General features: G+C 37.5%; 1 protein-coding gene across 2 annotated transcripts in view; it reads left to right on the top strand.

Annotated features, from left to right (window-relative positions):
- Positions 1-339: 339 nt before the first annotated feature.
- ZFP91 (ZFP91 zinc finger protein, atypical E3 ubiquitin ligase) overlaps positions 340-16,565 on the top strand; it is a 42,140-nt gene continuing 25,914 nt past the window's right edge. For both annotated transcript variants that reach the window (XM_045854951.1, XM_045854950.1), the window contains exons 1-2: positions 340-814; positions 4,153-4,178. In XM_045854951.1, coding sequence (XP_045710907.1) covers positions 468-814; positions 4,153-4,178 — 373 coding nt within the window. In that variant the 5' untranslated portion in view covers positions 340-467. The remainder of the gene's footprint in view (positions 815-4,152; positions 4,179-16,565) is intronic.

Here is a 16,565-nt window from a genome sequence, read left to right as displayed (position 1 = left end):
GCCCCTCCCACTGTCCCTAGTGTGCGTGGAACTCCGGAGGGAGGGGAAAGGTCACTTTAGGATTGTCGCGAGACGCAGCCGTTAAACGGTGAGCACGGGTACGCGGGGAAGGAAACCTCGCGCGCTCCCTTGGATCCGTTCCCTGATTGGTTGAAGGAAGGGGTGGGGGAGGAAACCGGGTACGTTGCTGCGTGAGAGAGCGTGAGGGCGGTGCGAAGGAGCCATTCCTCCTCTTGGATTGGTCCGCCGAGCGTCTTGGGCGCGCGCGCGCGCGCTAGGGGGCCTTGAGTGGCGGGGGGCGGGGGCTGCCCTCGGAGCCGGGCGGAGGGGTTGGGGGGGGGAGAGTGGAGCGCCGAGTGAGAGTGTGCAGGACGCTCCGGGAGGAGGGGGGCGGGGGGAGCAGCGCCGCGGCCGCCGCCGCCGCCTCCACCGCCTGGGACGAAGGGGTGGGGGACGGACGAGCCCCGATGCCGGGGGAGACAGAAGAGCCGAGACCCCCGGAACAGCAGGACCAGGACGGGGTAGAGGCGGCGGCGGCCAAGGCGGCTCCAGAGGAGCCCCAACAACAGCCCCCTGAGGGGGCGGCGGCGACGCCGCCTGCGGGGGCCACTAGCAGCCGCGTGCTGAGGGGAGGACGGGACCGGGGCCGGGCCGCTGCGGCGGCCGCCGCCGCTGTGTCCCGTCGGAGGAAGGCCGAGTATCCCCGCCGGCGGAGGAGCAGTCCCAGCGCCAGGCCTCCGGATGCCACAGGGCTGCAGTCCCAGGCCGCGAAGCCTCCGTCTCCAGCTCAGGGCAAGAAGAGTCCGCGACTCCTGTGAGTAATGCAGTCTTTCAGGCGGTGGGAAAGACCCCCCTCTGTCCGCACGCAACCCTCTCGGCTGCCGTAGTGCCCACTCCACGTGACATCCTGCCTGCTCTGCCCCCTGCCGGCTCTCACCACTGATGTCACGGCGCTTCTCTGGTTGCTGTCTTATCGCTACTCTCCGTTTCTGTGTGTGTTGGGCTACTTCCCCACTCCGTGAAATCGTTCTTTGTAGCGCACACCTCTCCTCCCTAGCGGCTCGCCGGTCCCCTGCCGTCGCAGGCTGATCGCGCACTAGGGCTTCTGCACTCCCTTTGTCAGCCTATCCCTTCCCCTCCTGCGGCGGCTCTCCCGTATTACATCACATCCCCCTTAAGAAATCAACAACGGGACCTTTGCCTTCAGAAGTGGGTCGCTCCCCGCACCTCCTTCACTTTAATTTGCTTAAGAGCCAGTTGCCGTAATAGCTCTGTGGAGCTTTTTTCGCTACCAGTTTTTTGTGTTACTTTTCACTCGTTTTAGAAGTCTGGCGCTTGCTACTAGGATAAAAACGTGACTTTGCCAATTTTGCTAAGTGTAGTCTTTCATATAACAAGCTTAAATGGGTATTCATTTTTCTTGTTTTTGCCAGGTAACACGTTTTTTGTGTATTTTCGTATAGCCCGTTTTAACGTAGGAACTTCATCCCTAAGAACTAGACTAGTCTGAATAGAATTTCTTTATTTCCTGGAGATAATAGAAGATATAGGAACATAAATACTTTAAATTGTTTATTAAAATAATGTTCCAATGTTGAGAATTGTAAAGCACACATATTTGTAAATCCTAGAAATTAGTCATGTTAGCCACTGAATTCGTGACTTTCAAGTGAAAAAAAAAACTAGTAAAAGCAGAGAGAATCGAGGAGGGGTGGGAAATTAGAATTTTAAGTCACCCACTTTCCTACTAAAGTGTGGCAAGATTTGGTTTATACCTGTCCCAGTAGACCTATAATACATTTGTTCTAAAATTGAGAGTGAAGTTAATATGAGCCTTATTTGGATATAACTTCCTTGCATGAATTTCTTAAGCAGCCTGTTCCTCAGCTTCCTCATCTATAGGGCAATGTTAATCCCTGTGAGATTAGTTTATGACAATTAAATACAGCGTGTGAAGCACTTGGCACAGGGATTTTCAACCTTTTTGCACCTCATAGCACAAAAATTAATAATATCCTTCGACACACCAAGAAGCATATTTTTTCATTATCTGGTAAAAAAATGTGTGATTTTGATTCATTCACACCAGTTGCTGTTGTCATTTTTTTATTTGACAGCCTAAGGGAAAAGAGGTCAGTGCCCCTGACTCGTCAGGGATTGCAAGCTTTAAAAATGCTTGCTGCACACCAGTTGAAAATCGCTGACTTAGCACAAGGCCTGGTACATAGTGAATTCTTTTCATAGTTTTTTTTTTATTGTATTTTTCCCATTACCATTTATCCCCTTTATATACCCTCCTCCACCTCCATCCACCCCCAAATATTTATTAAAAGCTATTGTTTTTGAGTAGTGGTGTCATGAAAGAGGTATAAATGGTGTGTTTTTGTGTAAATTCTGCAAAACTGGACTTTTTTGTCCTATCACCATATGTAGGAAGGTTAATAACTTAGTCTCGTTTTCAAAATTCCCTTTTATTCATACCTACCCATTTGAGAGTTAAATATATCTATCTACTTGACACCTTTCCCTCCCTCAGTTGCAACAGTTTTACTTACAGAAATGATCTTTTAAGATGATTATAGCTACACTAGTAGCTTTACCCTCTGTCGTGGTTTATTTTTTCCCCCTGACTTGACCAAAAATTACTAAACTTTTTTAATTCTACAATGTAAATATTAGGATGATCAAACTTGAATAAAGAGGGCTTAAATTTTTTTTCTCCACAATATTTCTGTGGGGAGGAATAGTTTTGCTTCTTAGCATCTCTTCCTCACTTCATCAAATAACATAAAAGATATTACTGTTCTTAGACCTTCTGTTAGCCTCTGAACTACCTTTTGATTATTTTAAATTATGCCAGTTTGGATGGTTTAAAATAAATTTTCACCATGACTTTTTTTGTTACACATTTTCAATTTACTGCATCTCCTGGAAATGAAAGGAATCCTAAAGCATTTCAGCTTGGTAGACCTTGATTGAGCAGTAACTGAGCCTGGTGCTGTGCTGGTCTAGGGTGTATAAAGATAAATGAATCATGGATCTTATCGTCAGGGACCTTGCAGTGTTAGTGCAAGTTGATCAAACACATGTGCCTGCTTTACAGATTGTCACAGTGATGAAGTAAATTTTAAAACTAAGTAGGAAGGGTTAATCTTTTAAGAAGTCTCAAGAGGTTTGAGTATCAGTTTTTCAGAACCCTGGTCAAGTACCTTCTGACCTTGATTCATCTCTGTCTTTCTAATAACGTTGTACAATTTTTTTAAATGAATAAGATAAAAATTTTTTAAAAAAACCTAAAGAAGAAAAAAGTATAATTTAATTTCTATATTAATTAATTGTCTTATTCAGGCCCTTTTTTCATATTTCAACATTGTCCCTTATAAACTCCCAGTTTCTTTTTGATTGAAGAGACAGCAAAATGTACAGTGGCTTAAAAGGTCAGTAAATATAGCAAATTGAATTGACTGAAACCTCTTATTAGAAGGCAAAATAATACAGTGGCACAATCATAGGACTTCTGTCTCAGGTCCCAGCCTTCTGCCACTCACTAAGTGACCTTGGGCAAGGCACTTAACCTCTTTAAATCTGCATTTTCATCTATAACTGATAATTTATGATTTGTGAAATTAGATTCATAGGTAGATCACAACTAGGTTACGGTTTTTACGAACTTTTTGACAGGTGTAACAGATGAATGGTTTTAGGGTTTTCTTTTAGGTTCATTAAATTTTTATTATGAAGATTTTTAAATATAAGCAATATTGGCAAGATAGTATAATGAAACTCCAGTGTTTATTAGCTGAATTTAACCGTTATTTAGATTTTGCCATGCTTGCTACCTCTATCCCTTTCCCTTTTTTTCTTTTGGCAAGGGGCATTTTATAGGAAATCTCAAACATTTTATTTCACCTCTTCCTACTGCATTTGTGTAAAATAACATATTATAGAACCACTTAATATAACAAAATTAGTAATATTTTCTTTGTATTAGTATGTGCAGATAGAGAATATTTTCATCACTGCAGAAAGTTCTGTTGGACACCATTCTACAAGGTGCTATCTTCATCGCTATAGATGAATTTGTGTAAGTGTTTATGCTTTAAGAAAGTGTGCAAGATTGTTCATTTAATGTTTTATTTTTATTTCTTTCAGATGTGTAGAAAAATTAACAGATAAAGGTAAGACTTGGTCATTCTTACCTCTCATGTATGTTTTACTGATTATTATCTTACAATCTGGTAAAAGATAGAATGAATGAACTTCAGCCTGGTAATTCAAGTTGTTCCTATTTAAAGATGACTGTTGTTTAGTAAAGAATTATTGGAATAGGTAGATAGAATCCAGGCAGGTTTGGGCAGGTGGAACATTTTAACATTTAGAAACAGTGATGGAAAAGCAGATTACTTGACATCACTTTATTGCAGTTTTCTATAAGTGCTGTCTCTTTTGTGGAGGAGGTAAAGTTACAAAGAGAAGAATGATACACAATATACAGAGTAAAGTGTAGACAAAATCCTGATGCTGACAGAGACTCAAATTATAAATGCAGTTTGAAGAATGTGGAAAGAAAGGGTTCTATGATTTCGGCCTGGTGAATAATTAAATGAGGTCATGAGGTCGTTTCTCTTTAAAGGGTTTTAGCAATATTGAATATAGTCTTCTGCTTATCTGAGTTTATGAAAGAAAGCTAATGTTCACTTTCTCTTTTTAAACACTTTAACTTTTTAAATTTAAACTTTATTGTATTTTCCCCATTACCATTTAGTCCCCTTATATTCTCCTCCCCTCAGCATTTACCACACTGTCCATGTCCATGAGTTCTTTACCTTTTCACTCAGTTCCTCCACCCCCTAACAACACCACCTCCACCACCCCCACCACCACCACCACCACCACCACCACCACCACCACCACCACCCACCCACCCCAGTAGCTGTCATCTGCTCTCCATCTATGAATCTGTCTCTGTTTTGCTTGCTTGTTCAGTTTGTTCATTAGATTCCACATATGAGTGAAATCATATGGTATTTGTCTTTCTCTTACTGGCTTATTTCACCTAGCATACTGTTTTCCAGGTCCATCCGTGCTATTGCAAAAGGGTAAAATTTTCTTCTTTTTAAGGCTTAGTAGTTTTCCATTGTGTAAATGCCCAATGGTTGGTTTATCCACTCATCTGGTAATGGACACTCAGGCTGCTTCCATATCTTGGTGACTGTAAATAACGCAATGAACACAGGGACGCTTATGTTCTTTTGAATTAGTGTCTTGGATTCCTTCACATATATTCCCAGAAGTGCAATTTCTGGGTTAAAAGACAGATGCATTTTAATATTTTTAGGTATCTCCATACTGCTTTCCATAGTGGCTGCACCAGTCTGCATTCCCACCTACAGTGCACTAGGGTCCCCTTTCTCCACAACCTCACCAGCACTTGTTGTTTGTTGATTTATTGATGGTAGCCATTCTGCCAGGTGTGAGATGGTATCTCATTGTCATTTTGATTTGCATTTCTCTGATGATGAGTGATGTTGAGTATCTTTTCATGTGTTTGTTAGCCATCTGTATGTCTGCTTTGGAGAGGTGTCTGTTCAGGTCCTTTGCCCATTTTTTAATTGGGTTGTTTGGTTTTTTTGGTGTTGAGTTTTGTAGACTTTGGATATTAACCCCTTATCAGATGTATCAGTGAGTATGTTCTCCCATTCTGTGGGTTGTCTTTTTATTTTGTTGATTTCCTTTGCTGTGCAAAAACTTTTTAATTTGATGTAGTACCATTTTAAACACTTTTTTAAAAAAAGCTTTATTCTTCCTTTGCCAATTGGATTACTAAAATTAACCTTATCATGTTGGTCCAGTTGCTTGTTTCATTATTTTTTCTAGTTATTGGCTGTGTTCCTTGATGCTAAGTTGAAATATATAGCATTCTTCTTAAAATTACTCTTTTAAGCATTTTTTTAAATGCCTCCCCCTCTTTAATTGTTTTAAAATTTTTTATTTATTTTTAGAGGAGAGAGGGAGAGAAACATCAATGTGTGGTTGCCTCTTGTGCACCCCCCACCAGGGACCCAGCCCACAATCCAGGCATGTGGTCTGATCAGGAATCGAACCAGTGACCCTTCGGTTAACAGACTGGAGCTCAATCCACTGAGCACACTAGCCAGGGCACTTTTAAGCATTTTAAAGCATATTTTGTATGTTGTGCCTGACAGGAATCTACTTAATATCTGAGGGGGGACTGATTAATTTATTCTCATATTCTCATTCCCTCCCCCCTATATATACATACATACATAAATACATAATTTTTAATAAAGGTTTTCCTCTTCATGAAAAATAGTTTCATATACACATATGTGTATATATGTGTGTGGTGTGTATATATACAGGCAAGTTTAAAACCTGTTGAAATAATGACAGTGTGACTAGGAACCAGTAACTCGAAGTGGTGGCTGTTTTGTAAACAATTAGATGTCGATGCTCAGGTTTCTTTTTTCTCTGAATTTTAGAATATGAAGCTAGTATTTTCATAGTATAACAGGCAGAAGTGTTGTGTACTAGGCAGATTTTTGTATAGAAAGCTTTATGTGGGTATTTTGTATAGCAGGTTTTTTAATTTGTTGCTGTTGTTACATGGAAAATAGGGTATGTCTGCCAAAAATAAAAAGGCTTGTGTTCCCTTTGGAAAATTATGTGGAGAAAATGTAGAGATAGCTGGCAATCAAATACCAAGGCAGTTCTTATTAAAACATAAATCCCAACCTGCCTTTATCATTAGAGCTAAAAAATTTGTGTGTGTGTGCGTGTCTAAAGAGTATTTCTAAAGAAATATTTTGGATTGCCTTGAGGATAATTTGTAGAATGTGGTTGAAATTTTGAACCCCTGTTGGGAGGTGAAGTAATTGTTCTTTGTGTAAGCCAAAAGTTGGATACTACTTGAACAGCAGTTGTGCAGCTCTGAAGAGATTAAAACTGCATTATGGGTAATTCTATTTCAGTATCAGTCCCACTCTAATCCACCAGTTAAATGCTCTGGATCTACAGTTAGAGTTCAGGGTTTGAATTCAAGTTCAATCTTTTATTGCAAGTAATTCTAATACTTAGCATCTAGTGATTACTCAGTAAATGGTAGGTGTTAAGTTTATAAAATTTTGAAGAAATAGATACTCTCCAACCAAACTGAAATAATATATTAATATAGTTTCCTGTTCCTACTACATTTATGTAACCCTATGGATATATATAACACAAGTGGGAAGTTGCTTTGAAAAATAGTGCTTATTCATTCAACAAGTAATTATTGAGTATCCACTACAGTCCAGCACCATTCTAGGTACTGAGTTGTACTGGTATTCAATTAAGTGCAATGAAGACATTAAAACAATGTAATAATGTTTGATGAAGTTGGGGGTAGAGAAGTTAAGTTTCCATAAGATGGCAAGGGACGATCTTGAAAAGGTAACACTTGAGCTCAGGCCTGAATATACAGATAGATATCTGGATGAAGAACATTCCACAAAGAAGCAAAAAGCAAAAACTTACAACACAAAAGCTTAGTTTGCCCACTGCCAGAGGATTCCATCATCACTGTGAAACTTTCAAGGATGTTAACAGAAATTTCAAGGGATGGAGCCTGGCTAGTTCCTTTTTACCTTGGCTTTGTTTTTATTCTGTTCTTTTTGTTTTTAACCAAGGCACATATAATTTCAGTTTTAACCCTTGGATATGCTATCAGTTTTAGCTGAAACAACTCTCTTTCATAAACTAAATTATACTCTTCTGAAGTTGGCTTAAATGTAAGTTAAAAAATCTCACTTTCCCTGACTTCTCAATACTGCTAAGATTAGCTAATATTTCAATATGGACTTTACTAACTATTTATGGAAAACAAAGTAGAGCTAGATATAGAAATACACAGAGTAGTCTGATCAAGTTTCAGAAACTCAGGATTCTGACTGTCATAATAATGCTTATGTCTCAAATGGCTGACAATACATTAGATAGGCATTTTATTTATCCTATTTCCTTCCTAGCCCATTATCTTAAGGTAGCAGGAACCATATTATTTCTATCAGTGTGAGAATGATCTACTTGGGCATCTTGTTCTTTCTTAGTAATACCCCATATCCTTTAAATCATTTTTCTAGTTCAGACATCCGGAAGTACAGATATATCTCATATATGGCATATCTGGATTGACAAACAGCCTTAGAAAACCTTGATTATCAGCTCATTTCAGTTGTGGGGCATTTTGTAAATCAGATAAATGAGTGCTTCTCTCTTTTACCTACAAAGAGATAACTTTATAATAGTTTGTCAATTACATTGTAAAACCATCTCTGACACAGTTGTAAGTTTATTGTTATATATAATAATTATTTTATATTGAAATCCTTTTCCATGCTAGAATCACTTGAAAGTTGTAGCAGAATGCCCTGGTATAAGAAAATTAAAGCAGAAGAAATCTAAGGTGTCCTGAGTGGGGAAACCTATATTTAGCTGATAAGAATCCAAAACCCTTAAGAGACATCCACCTCTACATGAGGCCCTGACATTATTTTCACACTCATATGATCCTGGGTGGACCAGAACCTCTGACAAAAAGAAATTGGCTTTGATTTAATATTCCCTGACCTTTTAAGTCCAAGAAAGATCAAGCTCCTCTGAATTAAAACTAGCCAGATTGATCTAACTGCATCCAGGCAGAGTCCCCTTTAGCTTCAGTGCAGTTAATTCCTTGCAGGTAACTGTGGTTTTAGCCTTCTGCCTGCCCATCTCATTAAACCTCGCTTGCTTCTTTGATCCTAATTAAATGCCCAACTCATGTCCTAACTTATTATTGTCTGTTTCTGCTTGTAATTTTGCCTCTGTGAGAATTTCTAAACTATATTCTTTACTGTAATTCTACCTAAACTCGTGTCAGTTATCTATTGTTGTATAACGAACCATTCAAAAATTTAGTGGTTTAAAATACAGCAATTTGTTATTTTCTAGTTGAGCTATTATAACCTTGTTGGTCTTTTAGTCCAGACCTTTTCATGTCATAATGGTCTCAGGGCAGGGCTCCAAGGGCTGAAGCCAAAAGCTGCAAGGCATCTGGAAGCCCCCACCCACATAATGCAAGAGCAACATAAAAAATCAGTTGTGTCTATATATTAGCAACAAAAGACTGGAAGTATAAAATTAAAAAATAATAACATTAAAACAGTATCAAAAATACTGCTTAGGGCTGAATCTGATAAACATGAGTAAGACACATGGAAAAAGATAGAACACTGCTGAGTAAAATTAAAGACCTAAGTAAACAGAGCCATGTACCTTGTTCATGGGTTTGAAGATTCAATATTGTTAAATGTGTGTTAGGAAAGTTGGACTACTCTCATACACAATTTACAAAAATAAACTCAAAGTGGGTTAAAGATGGAAATGTAAGGCCTGAAACCATAAAGCTCCTAGAAGAAAACATAGGAAGTAAGTGACATCGATCTGAGTAATATCTTTTTGGATACATCCCCTCAAGCAAGGGAAACAAAAGCAAGCAAATGAGACTTCATCAAACTACAAAGCTTCTACACAGCAAAGGAAACCAACAAAACAAAAAGACAACTGATTGAAGGGAAGAATATGTTTGCAAATGACATGTCTAAAGGATTGATACCCAAAATATGTAAGAAATTTATACGACTCAGTAACAAAAAATAATCTGGTCAAAAAATGGTCAGAGAACATGAAAAAACATTTTCCCAAATAACATATTCAAACGTCCAACAGACATGAAAAGATGTTCAACATCTCTGATCATCAGAGAAATGCAAGTCAAACCACAATGAGATACTACCTCACACCAGTCAGAATGGCTGCTATCAGAAAGTCAACAAAGAACATTGGCAAGGATGTGGAGAAAAGGGACCTCTTGTGCACTATCAGTAGAACTGCAAACTGGTGTAGTCCCTAGAGAAAAAAGTATGGAGCTTCATCGATAAAAATAGATATACCATCTGACCAGCAATTCTATCTCTGGGTATTTACTCAAAGAAAATTAAAACACTAATTAAAAAAGATAAATGCACCCTTGTGTTCATTTCAGCATCATTTACAATAGGCAAGATATGGAAGCAATCTAGGTGTTCATTGACAGATGAATAAAAACAGAAGATGTGATACACGTGCATTCCTGCATACCATGGAATGCTCTGCAGCATAAAAAAAGAATGAAATCTTTCCATTTGCAACAACATAGATCTAGAGGATATGCTAAATGAAATGAGGCAGAGAAAAGCAAATGTTACATGGTTTCACTTATATGTGGAATCTAAAAAATGACCAAAAAAAACAGACTCAGAGAAACAAAGACCAAAGAGACTTTATCAGAATGGAGGGGTTGGAGGTGGGTGAAAAGAGGTAGAGGGATATAATCAATAATATTGTGATGAGTTTATACAGTGACAGATGGTTCCCAGAATTAGTGGGGTGATTACATTGTAAGGTATAAAAACATCGAGTCACTTTATTATACATCTGAAACTAATATAACCAATATGATTATATACCAACTATACTTAAATTTAAATTTTTTAATTAAATTTCTTTTTAAATTAAAATGTAATTTAAAAATGTAATTTTTCCCTATATTGGTCTATAAATGCAATTAAAATCCCAACAAGATTTTTTGTGGAGAGTTTTGACTTTGAAAACTTGAAAAGTTCTTGGGGACCCTTTGGAGTATACATACTACACTTTGAAAACCATTAGCTTACACTAATCAGGAATTCCACCTCTTTCTAAGAGTGTTGATTCTTTAAGGAAAGAGGAAGAGATGAATAGATACTTGATGGCCATCACGACTACTACACGTGTGTATTCCATAATTTATTTAATCATACCTGATTGAAGGACATTTGATATTTCAGTACTCTGGGATTGCAGATTTTTTTTAAAGCAAAAGGAGATTTAGAGTTCATGTGGAAAATAATACAATACTGAATAAAAGTAATACAAGGATAAATTCTGTTTTGTGTACTCAAAACTGTAAACCTACTTTTGCCCAGCCCTCTAGTATACTGTTGTTTATTTGGTGATGTACTTGCCTCCCATTCTAGGGAATATAAAAAGCTCGTACGTTTTCTGTTTCCTGAATTGCCCATTTCTTTCCACTTGTTTTCCCCATCTGTTTGTTTAGCCTCTTAGAGATTTTCCTCCAGTTTCGGGTGTTCTCTAACTTTTTTAGAGTAAAGTACTAAAATGCTGATTGGGAGGTCTGTGTATACACAGATATTCTACTGAGTAGACATCTCTAGCTTACATGTCCAAAATGGGACACACATTCTCTACTATCCTCTTAAAACAAACAACAAAATCACCTGATCTTTTTCTGTGAATGCTCTCCCACTATCCATCCGATTGTTCAGGTCATAAATCTAGAAACCAGCTAAATCTGTGACACCTTTTTGTCTCCTTCCATTCCTTTATTTAAGTCATTCTTTAGTCCTATCTGGTTTTTCTCCTAAGTATTTCCCATTATTTCCAATTCTTTTCATCTCTCATACTACTTATTCTCAATCAGCTGTTACTCATTGCCTCATCTGTTGAAGTAGACTTTAAGCAGGTGTCCTTGAATCTACTTTTCCTACCTAAGTCATTCTCTCCCCTGCAACCAGAGTGAACATTAAAACTAAATCTGATCATGCCTTCTACTTAAACTCTTCCCTGGCTTTCTGTGGCTACCCTTTTTTAAAGAATTTTTCCTGCCTCTTCAGCAACCTTGTAAATGACAGTTTCTGTCATGTTCTCTCTGCTCCAGTCATATTGGTCTTCTTTCATTTGTCATCTAAAGGTAATTCCATGCACTACGCTTCCTTTCTCCTCTGCCACCCACCCATCTACTAAAGAGTCCAGCCATATTTATATTTATTCAAACTTAAATGTTAAATTTTGAGCTAATTGTTAGCTATAGAGAGTTTCAAAGAAAACATCCTTTCACTCTCTCAAACTTATGTCTGAGCAGTCTTTGAATGTATTAGAAACAGAATTTACTCACCAAATGCCTTCACTGTGAAAATAAATGGCATTAATTTGCGATTCTAATTTCTTCCCCTAAACCTTTAATATCTGTAGAAATTTGTAAATGCTTATTAATATTTTTTATCCTTTACTTTCAGTGTCCCTGTAGCTGGTGTCTGCTGGAAATAAAATGAAAACATAAACGTAGTAAACAGAAGCAGATGACGAGAACAAAAAAAAATTGAATTTGAGTACTAACACACATATACATACAAACTGTCTCGTTGATTTAAAAATGAATAAACCAGATTGGAATATATAAAAAATCAGCTTATGCTGGTCTCTAATTTAAAAAAAAATAATACTCCTCCAGTTCTCTGTTTTGAAATACAAGAAAATACTACGTGCAGTCTTAGATTTAAAAATTCACTTTTATGGAGTAATTCTTGTGGTCTTTTAGGTCAGTATATTACAGAAATGGGGCTCCCTCTCTTGGCACTTGAACCTAAGCCTGGATGGAAATGAGCCAAATCTGAATGAAGCCCTGGGTCTCTTTTGTATGGTTAGGTGTGGCATATAGAAAGAATATAGACTTTGGACTTAGATATATCTGGGTGCAAATTGCAGCTCTACAACTTATATGTGGTGAGCCTGGGGGAGTCAGTTACTACTTGTTCTCATCTATGAAGATAATAATATTACTTGACAGGGTTATGAAGACTAAATTTAGAAAGATGAAAAATATACTGCCAAACATCCAGTATTTAACATTTGTCAGTTTCTCAGTGGAAATGAAAATATTTAAATAGAGGTAAGAAGACCTTTACTCTAGCTGCTTACCAGCCAATCAACCAACCACTCCCTGTTTCATCCAACATTCTGTGTTGGCTTTGTAATCTTGAACAAGTCATTCAGTTTCTCTAAGCGTCAATTAGAAAAGTAGGGCAACCTGAAGGAGGACCAGATCATATTAGGATGACCCTTCTGCCTTCGAGTATTTTATCATGGTGAAGTGGCTATGATTTTTTGGGATTTAATGAGTTAGGTTGCTTTGAAAAAAGTATCTTTTGCTGTAGGATTGCGATAAATGACTCTTACGTTTCATCTTTTGCTACCTAGAAGAATTAGGATAAATATTACCTGCCAGTAGTGCTAACTAATATCTTTTTGTCTCAATTCATACTGTCAGCCACTCTTAATTTGCCCCTTCTTCCTCTTCCAAGAAACATGGTTGTATTCACTATGCCTACATGTTGTTCAGACAGTGGCTACCTGGTACCTTTTCTACCTAGACCACTGTGGCTTTTCTCTTTTCTTATTATATGTCAGGAAGTCTCTTCAGATCAACTGGTATTATGAGAAACAACTAGAAATGGCCTTATTAAAATATTATATTTATTCATTTTTAAAGAGAGGGGAAGGAAGGGAGAAAAAGGGAGAGACACATCAACATGTGATTGCCTCTCACACACACCCTATTGGGGACCTGGCCTGCAGTCCAGGCATATGCCATGGCTGGGAATCGAACTGGCAACCCTCTGGTGCTCAATCCACTGAGCCATACCAGCCAGAGCTAGAAATGGCCTTCTTGAAGTGTACCACATAGAGGAAACTTGGTGCTTACTGTCAAGAGTCATTCCTGTTTTAGCATGGATTAGTACTTCATTTGTTTTTATGAGTAATACTCCATTGTATGGATACAGTATGTTTATTTATCTATTGTTTGATAGGCATATTAGTTCCCACATTTTGGCTCTTGCAAATTGTACTGCTTGAATTCATGTATACGTATTTGTTTGGATACCTGTTTTCATTTTGAGGGGTGTATACTTAGGAGTGGAATTGCTATGGTAATTCTGTTCATGTCTTTGAGAAACAGCCACCTGTTTTCCACAGTGACTGCACCATTTTACATTCCAACCATCAGTGTACAAGAATTTCAGTTTTCCCACATCGTCTCTAAAACTTATTTTTAAAATTACTGTAGTCATCTTAATGAGTGTGAAGTACTAATCTCATTGTGGTTTTGATTTGCATTTCACTAGTGACTTACATTGAACATCTTTTTCTGTACTTTTTGGCTATCTGTACTATCTCTGGAGAAATATCTAAGTCCTTTGGTCATTTTTTTAGGTGAATTCTTTATGTTGTTGAGAGAGTTCTTCATATATTCTTGATATTTAGACTTTTATGACCTGCAAATATTATCTCCCATTCTATAGGTTTTTTAACACTTCCAGAGTTTTCAAGTGTTAGCTCTTACATTTAGGTCTTTGTTCCATTTTGAGTTAATTTTTGTATATGGTAAAAGGTCCAGCATCTTTCTAAATTTTTTTTACCATTTAGTACGCTTTGTATTATACCATATAAAAACTACCCCCATGTATGGAATGTTAAGCTGATGCCCAAGATGACCAAAGCCTCCCATATTCAATATCTCACTATTTTCTGGTTGTGCCAAAAAATAACCAGCAACTGACTTCACCTCTTTAAAAAAAAAAAAATTACACTAAAAAAAGGGGGGATGAGGTGAAATTATCTCCTTTTTCAAAATGGTTTTAGAGTTATTTAAAAAACTTGGATTGACAAAATAATTGATAAAAATACTCCTGGACTGTACAAGAAGGGAGACAGGGACCACTAATAGGACACGGTGTATGGTACTAACCAGACTTGGCTTCTTTTTTCTCTTGCTTCATCTAAGAGGACTCACCTTGTTTTTGGTTTCTCCATTTTCTGCATGTAAAACTTTGTAGGTTCTGGGTTGGCCTCTTTGTCCTGTGTTTGCCTCTTTTCCCTTTTGTTTGCTTTTTTTTTTTTTTATCTGCAGATTTATCCTGAGAAAAGTGCCATGTTGTATGGTCAGGTTGGCTATCATATACTGTGTGCAATGGGTAGCTAAGGATCAGTTTTAAATGTATAATTTTTAGGTGTTTGAAGACTCTTTTCTGTCACCTTTTTTGGCTTTGTTTCCACTTTTGCAGGAATAGGTTTAGCTGATATCCTCAGATTTCCTCCTGGGCTTCTCCTTCCCCACCCTCTCAGTGAAACTGACCTTCTTGGGCATCAAGGCATGGGGCACCTAGAGCTTCACAAACCTTGGCTGCCTGGTAGCTGCCACTTCTTCCACTGTCCAAGCTATCCCAACTTCATTCTTTGCATGTGAATATCCAGTTGTCTCAGAACCATTTAGATTTTTTTGTTTTATTTTTTGTTTTGTTTTCTTGTGTGGTGATTACCAGAGGGAAAGTGGGGTGGGAAGAGGTAGGAAAGGGTAAAGGGGAAGCAAATGGTGATAGAAGGAGACTTGATTTGGGGTGGTGAACATACGATACAGTATACAGAAGATAATGTATTTAGAAGTGTACTCCTGAGACTTAAATAATCTTATTAACCAATGTCACCATAATAAGTAAATTAAAATAAAAAAAAACAACTAATTTTTATGCAACTTTGAAGTGTGTTACCTTTAATAGGGTTTTCGTTGTTGTTGGGTTGTTCTTGTTTTTGTTTTTGTTTTTTTTTTTCCTTATTGCTCTGGCTAAAACTTCCAGTGCAATGAGGGCATCCTTGTCTTGTTCCTCATCTTAGGGTGAGAGCTTTCTGTATTTTGCCATTGAGTGTGTTAGGTCTGGGTTTTTGTTAAATGCCCTTTATCAAGTAAGGAAGTTCCATTCTGTTCCTAACTTATTATGTATTCTCACCATGAAAGTTTGTACATTTGTCATATGCTTTTCTACATCATTTGAGGTGGTTGTGGACTTCTTTCTTCAACTTATTTATTTTTTGTTTTTTGTTTTGTTTTCTGGTACCGAAACCCGGGAAAGAACCATCTTCAATTTATTAATATGTGGTACATTACATTTATTGATTTTTCGTATGTTGTACCACCCTCCAAATCCTGGGATGCATCATGCTTGGTCATAGTGTTTAACATGCTACATAATCTTAATTTGATTCTGGATTCAGTTTCCAAGGAACATATAGCTTACTTATGGTACCTTTGTCTGGCTTTGGTATCAGAGTAATAGTGGCCTTATAAAATGAGGTGGAAAGTATTCCCTCTTCCTGTTCGGGTTTTTTTTTTTTTTAAGAGTTTTAGAAGGATTATTGTTAATTCTTTTTTAAATATTTAGTATTCACTAGTGAAACCATCTGCTTCTGGACTTTTATATCCTTTGGGAGGTATTTGATTAATACTAAAGTCAGTGTCTTCACTTGTTATAAGTAAATATAGATCCTCTATTTCTTGAGTCAGTATGTGTAGGAATTCGTTTACTTTGTGTAGGCTATCTAATTTGTTGGTATGCAATTTTTCATTGTGTTCTGTTATAATCTTTTTTATTTCTGTAAGGTCAGTGATAATGTCCCCAGTTTTATTTCTAATTTTAGTAATTAGAATTTTTTATTTTCCCTTAGTCTAGCTAAAGTTTTGTCAATTTCATTGATCTTTTTAAAGAACCAGCTTTTGGTTCTATTGATTTTTCCCTATTGGTTTTCTATTTTCTTAATTTCATTTATCTCTGCTTTCTGTCCTTTCTTCTAGTAGCTTTGGGTTTAGTTGGCTCCTT

Source organism: Phyllostomus hastatus, unplaced genomic scaffold (genome assembly GCF_019186645.2).
Source record: "Phyllostomus hastatus isolate PE091 unplaced genomic scaffold, TTU_PhHast_1.1 phas_scaffold_11, whole genome shotgun sequence".
Taxonomy (NCBI): Eukaryota; Metazoa; Chordata; class Mammalia; order Chiroptera; family Phyllostomidae; genus Phyllostomus; species Phyllostomus hastatus.
The sequence above is the reverse complement of the archived record's forward strand: the minus strand, read 5'-3'. Positions and strand labels throughout refer to the sequence as shown.